This window comes from Bos indicus x Bos taurus, chromosome 24 (assembly GCF_003369695.1).
Source record: "Bos indicus x Bos taurus breed Angus x Brahman F1 hybrid chromosome 24, Bos_hybrid_MaternalHap_v2.0, whole genome shotgun sequence".
In the NCBI taxonomy this organism is placed as follows: domain Eukaryota; kingdom Metazoa; phylum Chordata; class Mammalia; order Artiodactyla; family Bovidae; genus Bos; species Bos indicus x Bos taurus.
In genome coordinates this window covers 58,250,564-58,269,345 of record NC_040099.1, presented here as the reverse complement: position 1 = coordinate 58,269,345, position 18,782 = coordinate 58,250,564, and the positions used below count along the sequence as shown (strand labels likewise).

Below are 18,782 nucleotides of genomic sequence, written 5' to 3'. Positions count from 1 at the left end.
TTTCCAAGGGCCTCTGGTTTTCGGCCTCATAAAGAAGCACTTGGCGATCAGACTGCCAAACAGTCGTCCCCACTGGGGTCCGCCGGGGGACGGCCGTGTTCCTTCCGTCTTTACGGCCGCCCCTCGCAGGATCTCCCGCGAGGCCCAATTAAGTCAGGGCGCAGGTGCCGAGGCGGCCACCAGGGGGCACCCGAGGAACCCGATGAACTTAGCAGACAGCCAGGAAGCCACCTGGGGGCCTGTTTCAGGCCAGACCGAACACACCCGGGTGGGTCAGGCTCCTCTCTCGGGTCAGATCCTGCCAGCAGGGCAGACCTCCGGAGCCGGGGCTGGGAGGGCCTCCTGGGGACGAACAAGGCCAGCCGTCGGTTGTCACAGGACGCCGGGTTTGCAGCCCGCCCCACGCCGCAGTGCTCTTCCTTGCAGACCTGCTTGAAGGACAGATAAGGGCATGCTGTGCCAAGAAGCTCCTGGTCACCCCGTGGGTGTTAATGAATCCTTCAATTGTTAAGTACACAGAAGGCGCTGTTACAAGTAATGTTAGACACATGTAAGTAGGGATGAAAGTGAAAAAAGCGTCAGTCCCTCGCTCTGTCCGACTCTGTGCCGCCCTGTGGACTGCAGCCCGCTAGGCTCCTCTGTCCACGGGCTTTGTGGCAGCTCGTGACTCTCAGTTACAGGAGCCCTAGCCGACAGACACCGCCCCCAACACAGCGTCTAACATAGAAGGAGGTGACCCCGTATGTGGCTTCTATCCCCACCCCCTCGGTTCAGAACGACAGGCATCATCCCATTGTCCTGGAGGCGGGACGTCCGGAGTCAAGGTGTGGGCAGGGCCCTGCTCCCTCTGAGGCGCCAGGGAGAGGCCTTCCTACCTCGCCCAGTCTCTGCGTTGCTGGCAGCCCCTGGTGTTCCTGGGCTTGCGGTCGGCCATCGCCCCCTTGTGTCTTCACATCGTCTGTCTCTGTGACCAGACTTCCCCTTTGCATAAGGACTCCAGTCACACTGGGTGAAGGCCAGCCACTCCCCGACCCCCGTGATCTCAGTTTTTACAATGATGTATTTAAGGTGCCTGTGTGCCTGCTAAGTCGCTTCAGTCGTGTCCAGTTCTTTGCAAACCTATGGACTGTAGCCCGCCAGGCTCCACTGTAAAGGGGATTCTCCAGGCATGAATACTAGGATGGGTTGCCATGCCCTCCTCCAGGGGATCTTCCCGACCTAGGGATCAAACCCGTGTCTCCTGCATTGGCAGGTGGATTAACACTGGAGCCACCTGGGAAGTGCCACCTGGGAAGTCTCATACTTAAGGTAGTTAATTTTATTTTATTACTATTATTTTAAAAATTTTGGCCATACCCTGCAGCATGTGGGACCGTTGTTCCCAAGCAGGGCTGGAACCCGCACCCCCTGCATTGGAAGGTGGGGTCTTACCCACTGGACCACCGGGGAAGTCTCTCTCATGATCTCACTTTAACTCGATTACCGGATCCGCAAATAAGGTCACTTGCTAAGGCACGGGGGTATTGGGACTTCCTTTAACTTTTCCAGGGGCCACAATTCAACTCATAGCATATGCCCTCTTATAAAATGAATCAGGCTTCAAACGCCTATAATGACAAACCCATGAATTGTGTACACAGTGGATCATAGCATCCAGAATAAACTTACAAGTCTATGAAGGCATCATAGTAACACAAAAACAATTACGATGTGCAGAGGACGAACTGTGATTTTACCAAGAAAAGCAAGCATTTTAACCTAAAGGTATATTCAATTCACTACATTTGATGCTTTTTAATGATCAGTGATAAAGAAAATACATGTAGACCCAAAAAAAAACCCAAAAAAAATCTAGATTTTTTTTTTTTTGCTAAAAAGTTGCATTGGGGCCAGTTATCATGCTATAAATACTAAACAGATTATCACAGAACACTTTTATATAATAAATACAGAGAACTTGTCTACCATAGATATTCACAAAATCTGATTCACATCCTGTTTAAGAAACACAAGCGTTTGTGACGTAAACGGAGTCACCCTTGGCTTTGCTCGTCGCCTCCCACAAAGGGTCATCCAGTCTCCAGGGTTGCTCCGGAAGCTCTTGGCCCTGCGGGCACTGCTCTCAGCAGGCACCACTTCAGGTCCTGACACGGCTTCTCAACGCACAGCGTCAGGACCAGCCCGGCGATGAAGGTCAGCAAGCAGTGTCCCGAGAAGAGATAGAACTAGAGAGAGAGAGGGACGGGGTGGACACAGTCTTACTACGAGATTCCGGTTGTGTTTGGACCCTAAAGGGCCCCATCCTGGCTGTATGAAATAGATCTGTAAGACAAACAGCCGCAAACATTAAAAATAAAGAGAAGGAAAGAACGATACTACCCTGTACTGAAGTCCCCCCTCCAATAAAACAGAGGACAATAGGCTTTTGAGAAATAAACAGAGCAGAAGCTTCTAGTGAAGCCAATAGTCTGCACTGTTCCAGGAGAGAACAGAGGGTGACGCGGCGTCCAGCTGGGGGCGGGGCAGCCTCACCATGTTGACGTCCGTGTAGTGAATCAGCGTCTCCTGAAGCCCGTTGTAGAGGATGATGAGGGTGGGATGTACCAGGTAGCAAGCGTAGCTGATGCTGGCCAGGCGAGTCCAGACGCCGCAGGAGAGCAGCCGGTTCACCAGACCTGGGGGGGGACAGACACCAATCCTGGAGCGGTGAGCCCCTCCTGCGCCTGGGAATGCGGGGGGTCACTGCAACTCCCTCTGGGTCCCGCCCCTGAGTCTGTGAACCTTCTTCTAAGAAGGTCTTTATTCATTATATATTTTCTGGGTTTTTTTTTTTTTTGGCTGTGCCATGCAGCCTATAGGATCTTAGTTCCTTGACGATGTATCAGACTCTCACCACCTGCATTGGAAGGGCTGAGTCTTAACCCTCAGACCACCAAGGAAGTCCATATTCTTTTTTTTTTTTTTTTCATATTCTTTTTAAGTGTGTGCTAATGGCACCCCGCTCCAGTACTCTTGCCTGGAAAATCCCATGGATGCAGGAGCCTGGTAGGCTACAGTCCATGGGGTCGCTAAGAGTTGGGCACGACTGAGCGACTTCACTTTCACTTTTCACTTTCATGCATTGGAGAAGGAAATGGCAACCCACTCCAGTGTTCTTGCCTGGAGAATCCCAGGGACAGAGGAGCCTAGTGGGCTGCCGTCTATGGGGTCACACAGAGTCGGACACGACTGAAGTGACTTAGCAGTAACAATAATTTGCCTCATTCATGTCTGACTCTTTGAGACCCCATGGGCTGTAGCCCACCAGGCTCCTCTGTCCATGGAGTTCTCCAGGCAAGAACACTGGAGTGGGTTGCCATTTCCTTCTCCAGGGGATCTTCCCGACCCAGGGATTGAACTCTTGCATCTCCTGCATGGGCAGGGAGTTTCTTTACCACTATGGCCACCTGGAGAATGTACTAAAACAGATGAACCAAAGCCAAAAACAAAACGAACTTCAACTCCCCATTGTAGACATATAGTAAGAGATGCTCAATATTGAGTGCACAGCCAGTTCATTTCCTTAGTGTGGTTTCAACCTCTGAGCACGAAACCTTCCACGTATAGAGCAAGGTGCAGAGTCCCTTGGCTGGCCTGGGTTCTGATTCAAGGCGCGCATACGCTGCTGGACTGTAGGACAAGGGCGGTAACACCGTGTGGCCCAGAGCCTTCACCTTCTGCAACCTGGTGTATCCTCTACAACTGGACCGTCCCATATGATAGTTATGACCCCTTGTGGCTACTGAATTTAAAGGAATTAAAATAGAAACAAAGAGAAATTCCCTCGCTGAATAAGACCAATGGCTCTCTGCAGTGGGGTAAATGGTGATGTTCCCCCCAAAGCTGTGTCCACCTGGAACCTCAGAATTGGGAATTGAGCTTCCTTGGTGGCTCAAACGGTAAAGAATCTGCCTGCAATGCAGGAGACCTGGGTTTGATCCCTGGGTTGGGAAGATGCCCTGGAGAAGGAAATGATGTAATTAAGGTAAGGAATGAGAGGCGAGGTCATCTTAGATCAGGGTGGGCCCTGCATCCAGACTGTCCTTGAAACAGAAAAGGAGGCACAGATACAGAGGAGACGCGGGGAGACGACCACGTGAAGATGGGACAGCGACGTGCCGAGGCTGTCGAGGACCCAGGAGAGGATGGGACGGGTTCCCCTCAGAGCTCCCGGAAGGACCTTGCCCACGCCTTGCTCTTGAATTTCTAGCCTCCAGAACTGAGTGCTCAAGCTCAGCCGCTCGTCGAGTCCGACTTTGTGACCCCATGACCTGCAGCCCGCAAGGCTCCTATGTCCATGGGATTCTCCAGACAAGAATACTGAAGTGGATTGCCCTGCCCTCCTCCAGGGGATCTTCCCAACCCAGGATAGAATCCGAGTCTCCTGTGTCTCATGTATCGCAGGCAGATTTTTCACTTACTGAGCCATCTCCAAAACCAGAAAATCAATTTCTGTTGTTTCAAGCCACACACACACACACACACAGAAAAGAAAACATCTAGACTAATCTGTTAAAATCACAAACCAGATCATGTCACGTGGCATTTAGAATAAAATCCAAGTTCTTCCCGAGGCCCTGATGGTCCGGCATGACCCGAGCCCTGCCTGCTTCTCTGTCCTCACTCCTGTCTCTCTCCTGCCTGGATCCTTGACCCCTGACTCACTGGTCTTCTTGCTGTTCTCCTCACCCACTCAGCATGTTCCAGACTGGAGAACTCTGCCTTAGGGTTCCATCTGCCTGGAGTGCTTTGGTTCCACGTATTTGCAAACGCACCCCTAATCCAGTTACCCTCCCGCCCCTGGTTTTGTTTTTTTAATTTTTGGTCTTGATGCAAGGCTTGCAGGATCTTAGTTCCCTGAGCAGGGATTAAACCCGTATCCTTGGCAGTGAAAGCATGGAGTCCTAACTGGGCGGCCAGGGAACTCCCCTGGCTTGTGTTTACTCACCATATTTATCTGCATCTGAAATAAACTACGAGTATATTTGCTTCATGTGGCTCTGGGCTCATTTCCTATGGCTGCTGTAACACCCTACACCAACATGGTGGCTTAAAACAACAGAAGTTTGTTCTCCCATCATTCTGGGGACCAGAGGCCCAAAATCAACATCACTGGCCAAGATCAGGGTGTTGATAGGATCACATTCCCTTGGAGGCTCTGCAGGAGAATCCATGCCTTGTCTCTTCCAGCTCTGGTGCCTGGACATTCCGTGGCTTCCGGTCACAGCACTCCGATCAACACCAGCGTTTTCAAGTCTCTCTCTGCCAGATCTTCATGTCACCAGCTCCTCTGTGTGTGCGTAAAACCTCCCTCTGCTCCCTCTATAGGGAAACGTGTGATTGCTTTCAGGACCCACCCAAATAATCCAAAATAATCTCCCCTTCTCAAGATCCTTGACCACAGCTGCAAGTTGCCAAGGAATTCGGACCTAATGATGGAGACCATTATTCAGGCTGCTAGAGTCTCCTGGTCTCTCGCTTCCCCTACCCCATAGCAATCTCCTACAGAGAGGGGTTTTTCTTATTTATTGTGATATCCTCAGCGTCTAGAGCAGTGGTTGGCATAAAGTGAGCTTTCAATTAAGTATTTTATGCAATCAAGTGAATAAGTAGAAACCATAGTCAAAAGGGGCATTTGCCCCCACGTGAGTCCCAAATGATGAACCAAGCTATTCCTGTGAACAAACAAAATAGTTGTAGAATTAAGTCAGTAAAAAAAAAAAAATCCATGCCAAGATATGAAAGTAATGTCAGTGCCTATCAACAGATAAATGGAGGGAATTCCCTGGCGGTCCCAGTGGTTAGGACTCTGTGCCGAAGGTGTAGGTTTGATTCCTGGGCAGGGAACTAAGATCTCACAAGCAAACAAACAAAAATAGATGAATGAATAAGAAGATGTAGCTTCTATATATATATATATATATATATATACACACACACACACACACACACACACACATATATATACAACAAAACACTTGTTATTTAGTCGCTAAGTAGTTCCCAACTCTTAGCGACCCCTTGCACTGTAGCCCGCCAGGCTCCTCCGTCCATGGGGTGACCCGGGCAAGAACACTGGAGTGAATTTCCTTCTCCCAGGGATTTTCCTGACCCAGGCACTGAACCTGCGTCTCTTACATCCTCTGCATTGGCAGGTGGATTCTTCTTTACCAGCAAGCCACCTGAGAAATCTAGCCAATTATTTTTGACCCACAGGGCTGTCACATTAGACAGGAATCCTGGATGTTTTCCAGCACATCAGAGCTGGCCTGGGCCAGGCCAAGGGGAGTAGCTGTTTATCTTCTGAAACTCTGCCAACAGTTCATTGTCGACAGGTCATTGTCATCAATAGAGGTCATGCAATCCAAACCCGTAAATGCAAATACATCAGTCAGAACACAGCCTGATTCCCCTGTAACATCATTCTCCATAGAAGGGAAAGCTTTTAACACTGAAATATTAAAGGACAGATGTCTCGGCATTCTGCATGCATGAAAGTGCAGGAACAATTTGAACAAACACCTTGGGTGGGGAGAGGGGCTGGCACATTGGAGGCTAACGGGTTTGGGTTCACGGGCCAAATTTTAAACTCATCCTGATATTTCCCAGGGGGCCCAGATGTGTGGTGTCTCCACATGGCTCTAATTCCATCATCTCAGGGTGTCCAGGCAGCTGGGGAGCTCAGAGCCTTGGCTGGGGGATCCCTGCCAGCCTTTCTTGGTCATTTGCTGACACCTCAAGCACCTTGTGGGCTTCCCTGGTGGCTCACAGTAAAGAATCTGCCTGCAATGCCAGAGATCCGGGTTTGATCCCAGGGTCGGGAAGATCCCCCGGAGAGGGGAACAGAAACCCACTCCAGTCTTCTGGCCTAGAGAATTCCAGGGACAGAGGAGCCTATCGGGCCACAGTCCATGGGGTCGCAGAGTCGGACACGGCTGAGCGACTAACAGTAGCTCACTAGCAAGTACCTTGTGCCCAACAGAAAGGAAAGGAGGAAAAAGTCAGGTGACCTGAACAGACATTTCTAATCTAGAGAAGATCCTTTCTTTCCATTTAAGCTCTCTTTCTGTTCTACGCTGAAAGGCTGGCTCAACAGAAAGAGTGTCCCCGTTATCAAAGGGCTGAGGTGGTGTTGGTAACTCTTTAGTTCACATGATCAGAAAAGAGACGAGGGTTGGGGTAGCCAGTACTCTCGTCCCAGCACTGGGATTTTCTTCCTCATGACATTACCTTACCTGCTCACTTTCAATTTCTTTCTTCTTCTTTTTTTTTTAAACAAAGCATTTTCTTTTTTAAAAAAAATGTATTTATTTGATTTTCTGCACTAAGTCTTACTTGCAGCACTCAGGATCTTTCGGTTGTGGCATATGAGCTCACAGTTTCAGCACGTGGGATCTAGTTCCCCAACCAGGGGTCGAATCCCCGAACTATGAGTGTGGAGTCTTAGCCACAGGACCACCAGGAAGTCCCTGTTTTAATTTCTAAACTAGCTTCATGGGAGAGGCTGCCGATTTTTCTTCTAGAACCTGCATGTAATGTACAAACTGGTATAAACATCTTAAACAGAAAATACGGGTAAGTAAGAAAGTGTTAGTCGCTCAGTCGTGTCCGACTCTTTGCAACCCCACGGACTACAGCCCACCAGGCTCCTCCTGGGATTTGAGGATGGAAAATCGTCCATGGGGTTTTCTAGGCAAGAATACTGGAACGGGTTGCCACCTCCCTCTCCAGAATATACGGGTGGGTTTCCCCAGATATGTAGACAAATGGCGTTTCTGAGTCCCTGTCAGTCAATCATCGGTCAGCACTCGTCCGTGTACACATGTTCTCACACCGTCGCCCTTAACAGACCAGCGTGCGAGCCCCGTGCAAGCACCACGCCACATCCTACCTCCGTAGCCTTCATGGCACGCGAACAGGACCCAGCCCACGGCCGCCGCCCACAGGGTCCGGTGGAGGTCTTGGTAGACGGCCGCGGCGCCGGATGAGGTCGGGGAGACGTCATCCACCATGTAGGCCAGGGCGACCACTAGCAGGAGGGTCGACAGGGCGCACCCCCAGCCCAGCAGAGCCTGCCCCTGGGGGAGAGGAGAGGCACGGCTCACAGCCCACCCTGGCCCCGCTGCGTGTCGTCCCTGCTACCCTGACATTCTGTGTCATCAGTCACTTCCAGGCTCTATTGGTAAACCTCGATCAGGGCCCAGACTGGCCTGGAACAGAAAGTTCAGCTCAGTGGCTACGAAGGGTTAGGGTGGGGGCGGGGTGGGGGCCAGTGGGGTGCGTGACCACGTACACGAGGGTGACCTTTGTGGTGGCAGGGAGCTCTGCGCCTTGATGGTGGTGGTGGTGGTTACACAAACCTACAGACATGATAACTGGTGGGTCTGCAGCTGATGGATTGTATCAGCATCAGTGTCTCAGTTGGGATCGTACTGACAGAGAAACAAGGGTCGAGGATTCACAAGGTCTCTACTACTTTTGCAACTTATAGTGAATTTTGAATCATTTTTACAGTTAAAAAGAAAAGGTAATGTTCTAGTCGCACCCCCCACCACTCCGAACCTCCCACTCTGTTCCTCAACCAAATAGGGCTCCTCGATTGGTTCTGCCCCCATAAATGTGAGAGCCCCCCACACACAGCCCATCCCTGGGCCACGCCCATCCCTGGGGACACAGCATGGCGGAAGGAATGGGAGAATTCCAGCTCACAGAACAGCCCTGTGAGTTAAATTCTATCAGTATTACTGGGTTCAGTTCAAGATCTTTGATTTCACCTTACCTGACCTTTTCAGGGGTTTAAGACTCTTGATAGTCCCTTGGACAGAAAGGAGATCCAACCAGTCCATCCTAAAGGAAATCAGTCCTGAATATTCATTGGAAGGACTGATGCTGAAGCTGAAACTCCAATACTTTGGCCACCTGATGTGAAGAACTGACTCATTGGAAAAGACCCTGATGCTGGGAAAGGTTGAAGGCAGGAGGAGAAGGAGACGTCAGAGGATGAGATGGTTGGATGGCATCACCGAGTGGATGGATATGGGTTTGAGTGAGCTGTGGGAGTTGGTGATGGACGGGGAGGCCTCGTGTGCTGCCGTCCACGGGGTCGCAGAGAGTTGGACACGACTGAGAGACTGAACTGAACTGATCTTTTTAGACCCAGACCTGTCTTCCAAGGGTCTCTCTTGCTTCTCTGTTCCCGTTCTCTAGGTGCTATGGTGACATCTACATCGACCTGAGCCAGCTTCTTATTACTTTACTGTCTTGTCTCTAAAGAGAAGCTCTCCCTCGGGTCTCAGGCTCCTGCCCTAGGTTCTGGCGACAGGAAACGAAGTAACTTCCTCGAGAGCTCTCCTCGAGCCTCTTCTTTGAGCCTAGGGTCCCTTTCGCTCTTAGAATGCACGCTGCCTTACCTCACCCCTACTACACGGAACACGCCTCAGCAGCCTCGGGCGGGGACTCTGTGTTCTTTTCTGGCTGACAGTTTTCCCTTGGCCTACTCATTCTTCTAAGCCACTCCTCCAGCTGAGCCTGACTTGTGTTCCAATGCTACACTCCCTGGTCCTGACCTGGTCCTTGCAGCGGCTCCCAAATGCCCGTCTCATCGTAGGGTTTCCCTTCTGTCCACACCCATTTCCTCCTTGGGCGTATGAACCTGGACTACACTAAGGCACCTTGTGGGTGTGTGTCTGTGTGTGTGCACGCACACGCACGTGTGTTGGATCTTCATTCTTGCACGAGGGCTTTCTCTGGTTGCGTTGAGCAGGAGCTGCTCCTGTGTGTGGGCTTCTCCTTGCGGGGACTTCTCCTGTGGAGCCCATGCTCAAGGCACAGCGGCTTCGGTAGTCTTGGTGCCTGGGCTTAGTTGCTCTGAGACACGTGGAATCTTCCCGCAAGGGATCGAACCCATGTCCCCTGCATCGCAAGGTGGATGCTGGACCACCGGACCACAGAGAAGTCCCAAAGCACCCCTGATGGCCTTCTGTTAGAATGTACAACCTGATTGTGCATTTTCAAGGGAGCGTCGTAACTCCAGCCTATAGGAAAAGTCACGTAGCCCCTGTGGATCCATTGCTTCCCATGACGCCCTAGCTCCTGTTACTGCTATGAGTAACACATGGCGTTCCAAGGCCCAGGGCCTCATCTCTAGAACATTTAGATGAGGCATCCACAAGACCTCCACAAACCAAAGGAGGGCCTAGCAGAGGGGATCTGGGGTCAGCATGGCCCCCAAATAGTGCAAGGGAATTCTTGACCCTTCTTTCACTGAGAAGCAAATAATCCTCCATTCATTTATTGAGTGACTGCAGAACCAGATGCTAGAAATTCAGAGGTGCATAGGAACATGTTCTGCCCTCAAGGTCTTGTGGATCAACAAAAATCATACCAATAGGTTTTTCACGAGGCAATGCCAAAGAATGCTCAAACTACTGCACAATTGCACTCATCTCACACACTAGTAAAGTAATGCTCAAAATTCTCCAAGCTAGGCTTCAGAAATACATGAACCATGAACTTCCAGATGTTCAAGCTGGGTTTAGAAAAGGCAGAGGAACCAGAGATCAAATTGCAAACATCCATTGGATCATTGAAAAAGCAATAGAGTTCCAGAAAAACATCTACTTCTGCTTTATTGACTATGCCAAAGCCTTTGACTTTGTGGATCACCACAAACTGTGGAAAATTCTGAAAGAGATGGGAATACCAGACTACCTGACCTGCCTCTTGAGAAACATGTATGCAGGTCAGGAAGCAACAGTTAGAACTGGACATGGAACAACAGACTGGTTCCAAATAGGAAAAGGACTACGCCAAGGCTGTATATTGTCACCCTGGTTATTTAACTTATATGCAGAGTATATCATGAGAAATGCTGAGCTGGATGAAGCACAAGCTGGAATCAAGATTGCTGGGAGAAATATGAAGAACTTCAGATATGCAGATGACACCACCCGTATGCAGAAAGTGAAGAACTAAAGAGCCTCTTGATGAAAGTGAAAGAGGAGAGTGAAAAAGTTGGCTTAAAGCTCAACATTCAGAAAACTAAGATCATGGCATCCAGCCCCATCACTTTATGGCAAATAGATAGGGAAACAGTGGAAACAGTGTCAGACTTTATTTTGGGGGGCTCCAAAATCACTGCAGATGGTGATTGCAGCCATGAAATTACTTACTTACTCCTTGGAAGAAAAGTTATGACCAACCTAGATAGCATATTAAAAAGCAGAGACATCACTTTGCCAACAAAGGTCCATCTAGTCAAAGCTATGGTTTTTCCAGTAGTCATGTACAGATGTGAGAGCTGGATTATAAAGAAAGCTGAGTGCTGAAGAATTGATGCTTTTGAACTGTGGTGTTGGAGAAGACTCTTGAGAGTCCCTTGGACTGTAAGGAAATACAACCAGTTCATCCTAAAGGAAATCAGTCCTGAATATTCATTGGAAGGACTGATGTTGAAGCTGAAACTCCAATACTTTGGCCACCTGATGTGAAGAACTGACTCATGTGAAAAGACCCTGATGCTGGGAAAGGTTGAAGGCAGGAGGAGAAGGGGACGACAGAGGATGAGATGGTTGGATGGCATCACTGACTCGATGGACATGAGTTTAGGTAAACTCTGGGAGTTGGTGATGGACAGGGAGGCCTGGCGTGCTGCGGTCCATGGGGTCACAAAGAGTCAGACACGACTGAGTGGCTGAACTGAACTGAGGCTAAGGTAGTACTTTAGATAGATTGCCCTGAGGGTGGATTTGAGATCAGACTGAGGCAAGAAAACTAGTGAAGAAGTCCAGCTAAGAGATGAGACGGGCTTGAACAAGGTGAGGGGCAAAGGCCACGAGAGGACAGTAGGAGAAACAGCCCCGGGGTGGGTGACCGGCCGGGGAGGGCAGGTGGCAGGCAGGAGGCATCCAAGAGGAACCAGGTTTCTGGCTTGACCTCTGACCTTTGATGGTGAACCAGAATGATTACCCACAGGGAAGTAACCCCATCTGGAAGGTAAAGCAACAGCTTTCTAAGTACCGCACAACCTGATTCGCAGACGGAACCATCAAATCTGACCAAGAATCTTATTTCTAGAAGCCAAAGAGCTTTTGCTATTAAAGAAAATCCAGCCTACGTCACCATGACCTTCCAGAAGAGGGGCTTGCCACTGCCACGTCACCGGGTGTGTTTTCCCACGTCAGAGGCTTCTCTGGGCCTGTACCAAGGCTCCAAGGGGTGGCACCCGGCTGGGTGCTGGGTCTGGAGCTTTCTGAGGGGAGCTCAGTGAGGAAAGCGGAGAATCAGGGAAGAAGACAAGGCTCTTCCTATTCTCTGGCATCAAGAGCCGTTCCTGCAGCGCAGCGCGGGGAAGCCACGTACCTTGGTTCTGAGAACGTTTGCCTGGTGGTTTGGGTGCAGGAAAATGCTCAGTAAGAGGCCCACGAGGAACGGCCCATATCGGCAGTAGGGCTTCGTGTAGTACTCCAGGAAATACAGTCCGGCTGCCTCTTCACTGAAAAACACAAGGACATGAGGCCAAAGGTTACATTTGATCTGGACATGGATAAAGGAATCTCTCAGACGTTCACTGGGGCAATCAGCAAAGCCAAAAACACCGGGAGTACAGGAGTTCACTTCTTCGGTGATGGTCCGCAGAGAGTGCCCTCACGATCCTGCCTTGGGCCACGGCTGGTTTCTGAAATTCCAAACCCCCTTGGGCCCCTCCAACCTGGGACCCAAGGAAATGTGATGACAGTGTTCTTTTAAAATAGCTGTTTCCAGTGGCTGGCATGTCAGGATAGCTCTAAAAACGTGGTTCCCAGAAGTGAACCTCTTCTGAAAGACGTGAACCTCTTCACGGAAGCTCTCACAAAATTGGGTGGCTTGGGCCCCAGCCCTGGAGATTCGCATTCAGTTGGCCCAGGGCGGTGCTTGCTGGAAGCATCGGTGAGATGTCAATGCCCACCCCCACCCCACCGCCCCCAACCCACAGGTGACTCTCATTTGTGTCTGGGGTTGAGAACCACAGGCAAAGCAGGAGCCAGCCTCCTTCTCGGCCACCCGGCTGTGCGCACAGAAGCTGATCGGAAGGGCATGGCGCCTCTCTGGTCTAAATGCCTGGGGTGTGCTCAGTCACTCATCCACTCATCTGTTCCACTAACAATGTATTTTGGGCACTTTTTTTTTTTTCTTTTTGGCCATGCTGTGTGGCACGTGGGCTCTGAGTTCCCCGACCAGGGATCAAACCCTTGTCCCCTGCAATGGAAGCATGGAGTCCCAACCACTGGACTGCCAGGGAAGTCAGTCCCTTGAGCACTTCTGTGCCATGCACAGTTCTGGGCTAGTTCACCCTGGGAGGTCAGTGAAGGCTGCTCTGAGAAGGTGACATACGTACTGACACCTGTAGGGAGTGAAGGAGCTTGCATTGCCCAGATCTGGATTCTAGAGGAACAGCGTTTTCGTGTGAGGGAACAGCAAGGTCTCGGGCCCTGAGGAGGGAGCCTGTTGGGTGTGTGGAGGGAAGGAGGCTGCTGAGACCTGTCCAGAGTCAGCGGGTGGGGGAGAGACAGATGACGCCAGGCAGGGATTCTGCCCTGAGAACAATGGAAGGATTGAGTGGATGACTGCCAGCATCCGGTTTCCATCTGCATCCGCCTGACTGCTGCACGGAGAACAAATGAGCAGGAAATCTCACCGGTTTTTCCTGCAGAACACTCAACTGGTACCGAGAAAGAACTGCTACACATACTCCATTGGAAAGGCAAACTCGCGCAGTGGGTAAGGTCCTGGGTTCAGCTCACACCTGTGCCACTCACTAGGCGTGTGACCTTGAAGGGGCAACCCCAACTTCGTTAAAATTCTGTCTCTCCATCCCACAATAGAGCTTCCAAGCAGCAGTTCGCCACTGGAGGAGAAACGCCATACAGCCACGTGGGGGCACCCCTTTCCTCCCAGAAGCGTTTCAGTGGGCGAGAGAGAGCTCCCTGTGTTCAGAGCAGATCCCCAGTGCCAGCTGAAAGAGTCAGAGGTTTGGAAACAAACACGCAATGAACTTTCCTATCCAGGCCGAACAGTTCCCGCCCACATTTCCGCAGGAGCCAACGTGCACAGGGCTAAGAGCCTGGCATCTGTTCAGCAGCCCTGCCTGGGAGGTCCTGGCCATCCTGAGGGGAGGCGAGGGACAGAGCCGGTGGGCTGGGAAGTGCGGCGGTTACCTGGCTTCTGACGGAGCTACCACGGGAAGGTTGTAAGCCAGTGTGAGCAGAGCAGAGGCGGTGCAAGATGCCAGGAGCAGCATGGCCCCGAGCAGGACAAGGGCACGCTGACTTCTGCAAAGAAGAGAGCACGTTCATGTTCCTTCTCACTCTGGGGCTACTGAAGGCTGGCAGACTTGGCAACCAGAGGTGCTTCCTGCCAGCCTGCCTTTGAGAGAGGCTGGCTTGGGGCCAAGTGTGTCCAGAGCTGGGCTGGAGTTAAAAAGCATGAGTTAGACTTCAGTCTTGAGCACTTATTAGCAGCCCAATACTGGGCAGTGAAATCCTTGCCTTAGAATAGCTTCATCTTCCTGCTGAAATTTACTGTGACGAGACCGTGCTTGGGAAAGTCCCTTGCCACCCATGAAGCACTAAAGGGACTGAAGAGGAGGGACTTCCCTGGGGGTCCACAGGTTAAGACTCCGTGCTTCCACTGCAGCGGGCACAGGTTCCATCCCTGGTCCGGGAAGTAAGATCCCACATGCCACTAGGTGCGACAAAAAGAAAACTAAAAAATAATAATAATAATAAAAATTAAGAAGTGGTGACTGATTCAGGAGCGAGATGATTGGCATGCACAGGTGAGACACAGCAGAGGGGGACAGAGTAACAGGGAGACCCGGGGATCCTCCCCCCAACCCAAATGCAAATCTGACCAGTGTCAGGGTTCAGGTGGTTCATGCGGAGGCAAGAATGAGGGCAGGGGTGGAACAGGGGAACAAGGAAGGCCAATGCAAGGCACTATCATGGTGGTCAATGCTCAGTTCTTCCAGAACATTCTGTGGAGCCTTCTGAAATGCACCTCAAAACTGTCCTAAGGGGGTGAAAGAAAGAAGCATTTTCCTACTGTCTTCTAGCCCCCTTGGGTCAAAGGTGGCCCCACAAAAATTAATTCCTCCAAAATTTGGGACTCTGTATGTAGGCCGAGAGGGTTCGGTTCTGAGGCAGGAAATGAGGTGTAGGGACAGAGGCTCAGAGTGAGACAGTATCTGGTTGCATCTACTGGGAATCAGGAGGGTTAGGACCAGGAGGGTCTGCAGTGGAAGAAATGCTCAACACGGATGCCAGACCACCCGGGCACAACCCTGCCTTTGGCAGTCCTAGTCCAGTGCTGAAGTTGCCATGGTTCTTCGTGAGGAAGAGAGGAGATGCCATTGGCTTCACACCATAGTGATTTAGGGAGTAAATCATCGTTTAGAGTGCCAGTTCTAGTTCAGTTTGTGCTCAGGAGTGGAAGAGGCATCTTAGCTCAGTGGTGCAGTAATTGACTAGTAATGCCTGCCATGCATGGGTCAGGCCAGTGCAGGTATGGTAACCAGGCTATATATTTACCACGTCTTATCTTTTTTGCTGAACCATGGCTCGGTGGTAAAGAACCCGTCTGCCAATGCAGGAGATGTGAGTTTGATCTCTGAGAGGGAAGGTCCCCTGGAGAAGGAAATGGCAACCCACACCAGTACTCTTGCCTGGGAAATCCCATGGACAGAGGAGCCTGGTGGGGCTACAGTCTATGGGGTCACCAAAGGACACGACTTTGCGACTAAACAACCACCACCACCCCCAGGAAGCATGCGGGATCTCAGTTCCCTGACTGGGGATCGAACCCACACTACCTGCAGTGAACGGGCAGGTTCTTAACCACTGGCCACCAGGAAGTCCCAATTCATCGTGCCTTTTGCAGACCCTCCAGTTCCATCCTCCTTGAATTACTAGAATTCTACACGAGTGTGTTCCCCAAGGGGAAAAAGCCCTACCTTTTATACCTCCTTCCATTTAGAGGCTAAACGAAGTAGCACAGTCACAGGCTTGGGCGCCGCCGGTTTCCAGGTGAGGAACTGAGACCCTCCTCCCATGACGGCCCCTCAGAAAGATGCTGACCCTGGGGCAAGGCTGTCTCGGTCACAGGGACACTCAAGCAGGTTCCCAGCAGGCCTAGAGGGCAGAGGTGCTGAGAACTCATCGTCTTCGGTGGGTGGGCGGCTGGCAAACCATCCGGTCAGGCCATCCAATAAAAACCCACATGCACTCGAGTAAATACTGTCTCACTCCCTGGGGAACTGGAGCCCAAGCCGTGCCGCCTCTTCTCAGGAGTCAGACACGTCCCCGCTGGCCATCACAGCTGCAAAGACTACTAAAAGCTTCCTAGGACAGACTGCTGTGGGCTGGATCGTGTCCCCCAGCCCTGCCAATTCTAACCTCCACGACCTCAGAGTGTGGCTCTGTTTGGAGATGGAGTCATTAGAGAGATAATTAAGGTGAAATGAGGTCAGTCATTGGGGTGCATCTTAATCCAGTGGGACTCGTGTCTTTATAAGAAGAAGAGATTAGGACACAGAGAGCCCAGAGGGAAGACCACGTGAGGAGGCACGGCCGTCTATAAGCCAAGGAGAGAGGCCTTGGAAGAAACCAGCGCTTCCTTCACTAAACACCCTAAATGCCAGCAGTCAGGGCATCCTACTGCCAGGGCGCCTCCGAGGGAGCCGGTAGAGGCTTGCCGGTCCTCCTTGGCCAAGGCTCCAGGGCTGGCGAGCCGCCCACCTGCCCTCCAGGTGCCTGCAGCAGCCCTTCACGGAGGGCAGGTGCTGGTTCCCATGGGTACGATCTCGCTGTCTCTTCCAACCCTGAGGTGAAGTGTGTCATCTCCATCTCACAGATGTGAAAAATGACGAGAGTCCAGCGACTTACGCTGAGTCCCCCAGCTTTGAACCCACATCTTCTGACTCAAACTCTATACCAGCAATCCACCTCTGTGCCTAGCGGAAGGGTGGGACATATTTTTAAAAGTAGTCAGCCAAAATCTCTTACATTTGCAGTTAGAAAACTTAATGTGCTTCAGATATGCATGTAAAAAAATAGATCTGCCTTTTAAAAAATTTTTCCATTCTTAGATTAAATTAAAATTAGGATGCATTTTCCTTGCCTAAGATGCTTGACTGTTTGCATAGCACTGGAGTAGGCAACACCACAGGTCAGCCTGTGATTTACATGTCCCCTTGCAAAGAGCATTAACAGGTAACCACAAAACAGAGCTGCTGCTGCTGCTGCTAAGTCGCTTCAGTCGTGTCCAACTCTGTGCTGTCCCATAGATAGCAGCCCACCAGGCCGCCCCTGGGATTCTCCAGGCAAGAACACTGGAGTGGATTGCCATTTCCTCCTCCAATGCGTGAAAGTGAAAAGTGAAAGTGAAGTCGCTCAGTCATGTCCGACTCTTAGCAGAGCTAGTCAACACATATTTGGAGTTCAGCTCCATGCCCAGTAATCAAAGACTTACAAATTAGATGTGAAAAATCAATGTTTTCTTATATATCTTAAAATAATAATTTTTAAAAAGCAAGATATAGATCTCGTTAACAGTCCATATTGGCAATAGTATAATTAGATGACTAGAGGACTGAATATTGCTACAACCTTTAAGGCAAGCCTTCTGTCATTATACTTCAAGATCTCCAAAGACACTCATGCCCTTTGACTCTGAAACTCTTCTTAAGAACCTGCATTCTAGAAATATCAGAGTTGGAGACAAATGGTAACTACAAAGATGTTTCTGAGACTGTTATTGATAAAAGCACAAAATTGGAAATAATCTATTTAACACTAGAGGAAGGTATAGGTAAACTACAGTTCATTCACAAATATGAAATATTATACAGACATTGAAAGTCTGTTTACTTAAGGGACTTCCCTGGTGATCCAGGGGTTAAGAATCCACCTGCCAGTGCAGGGGCATGGGTTCGATCCTTGGTCCAAGAAGATCCCACATGCCTCGGGACAGCTAAGTCTGCCAGCCACAGCTGCTTGGCCTGTGTGGGCAACTACTGACGTTTGTGCCTAGAGCCCTTGCTCTGAGACAAGAGAAGTCACCAAAATGAGAAGCCTGAGCTCTGCAACTAGAGAAAGCCCAGGAAGCAACAAATACCCAGAACAGCCAAAAATAAACAAAAATAATTTTTTTTAAAGTATATTCACTTGAAAAATAAAATAATATAGGAAAATGATTATGTCATTAAACTATTAGAACAAATGTCTAAAGTATATATGCAGAATTCTTTCATGTATAAAAACACTGTGCACAATAAAAGAAGCGAAGAATAAACATCAAAATACGGACACTGAAATCACTCTCCTTAAGTGAGGAAACAGGCCTAAGGTGATTGTTTTTTTTTTTTCCCCTTTCTTTAGCATAATGTTTTTCAGTGTTTCTTAAATAGAACATGTATTTGAGCAAAAAGAATAAAAAATCTTTTAAAATAGGCGTGGATAATCCACAACTTTTAAGGTTTCCTGCGAATTATTGAGGCCTTAGAGCTTTTCCAAAACTAACAAAATTAAGGTGATAAACACCCAAGGTGGAGAAGCAGGCACACTGATGTCTTACTTGGGGTGCTGTAAACTATCTCACTCTTTCTGAAGAGTCATTTCACGATATGTAACAAGCACTGCAAAATTGTTCTTAGCCTTTGACATAATAATTCCACCAGGAAACAGGTCCCCAAGGAAATAAATACAGAA

The 18,782-nt window shown here is 50.0% G+C and overlaps 1 protein-coding gene across 5 annotated transcripts in view; it reads right to left on the bottom strand.

The window, feature by feature from the left end:
- Nucleotides 1-1,769: 1,769 nt before the first annotated feature.
- Nucleotides 1,770-18,782, bottom strand: part of LOC113882796 (O-acyltransferase like protein) — a 67,736-nt gene continuing 50,723 nt past the window's right edge. For 3 of the 5 annotated variants that reach the window (XM_027525937.1, XM_027525939.1, XM_027525940.1), the window contains 5 exons: nt 14,235-14,348; nt 12,400-12,532; nt 7,931-8,117; nt 2,533-2,675; nt 1,770-2,225 (listed from right to left, as the gene is read on the bottom strand). In XM_027525937.1, the coding sequence (XP_027381738.1) occupies nt 2,070-2,225; nt 2,533-2,675; nt 7,931-8,117; nt 12,400-12,532; nt 14,235-14,348 (733 nt within the window). In that variant the 3' untranslated portion in view covers nt 1,770-2,069. The remainder of the gene's footprint in view (nt 2,226-2,532; nt 2,676-7,930; nt 8,118-12,399; nt 12,533-14,234; nt 14,349-18,782) is intronic. The other 2 variants (XM_027525938.1, XM_027525941.1) reach the window with 1 other exon arrangement.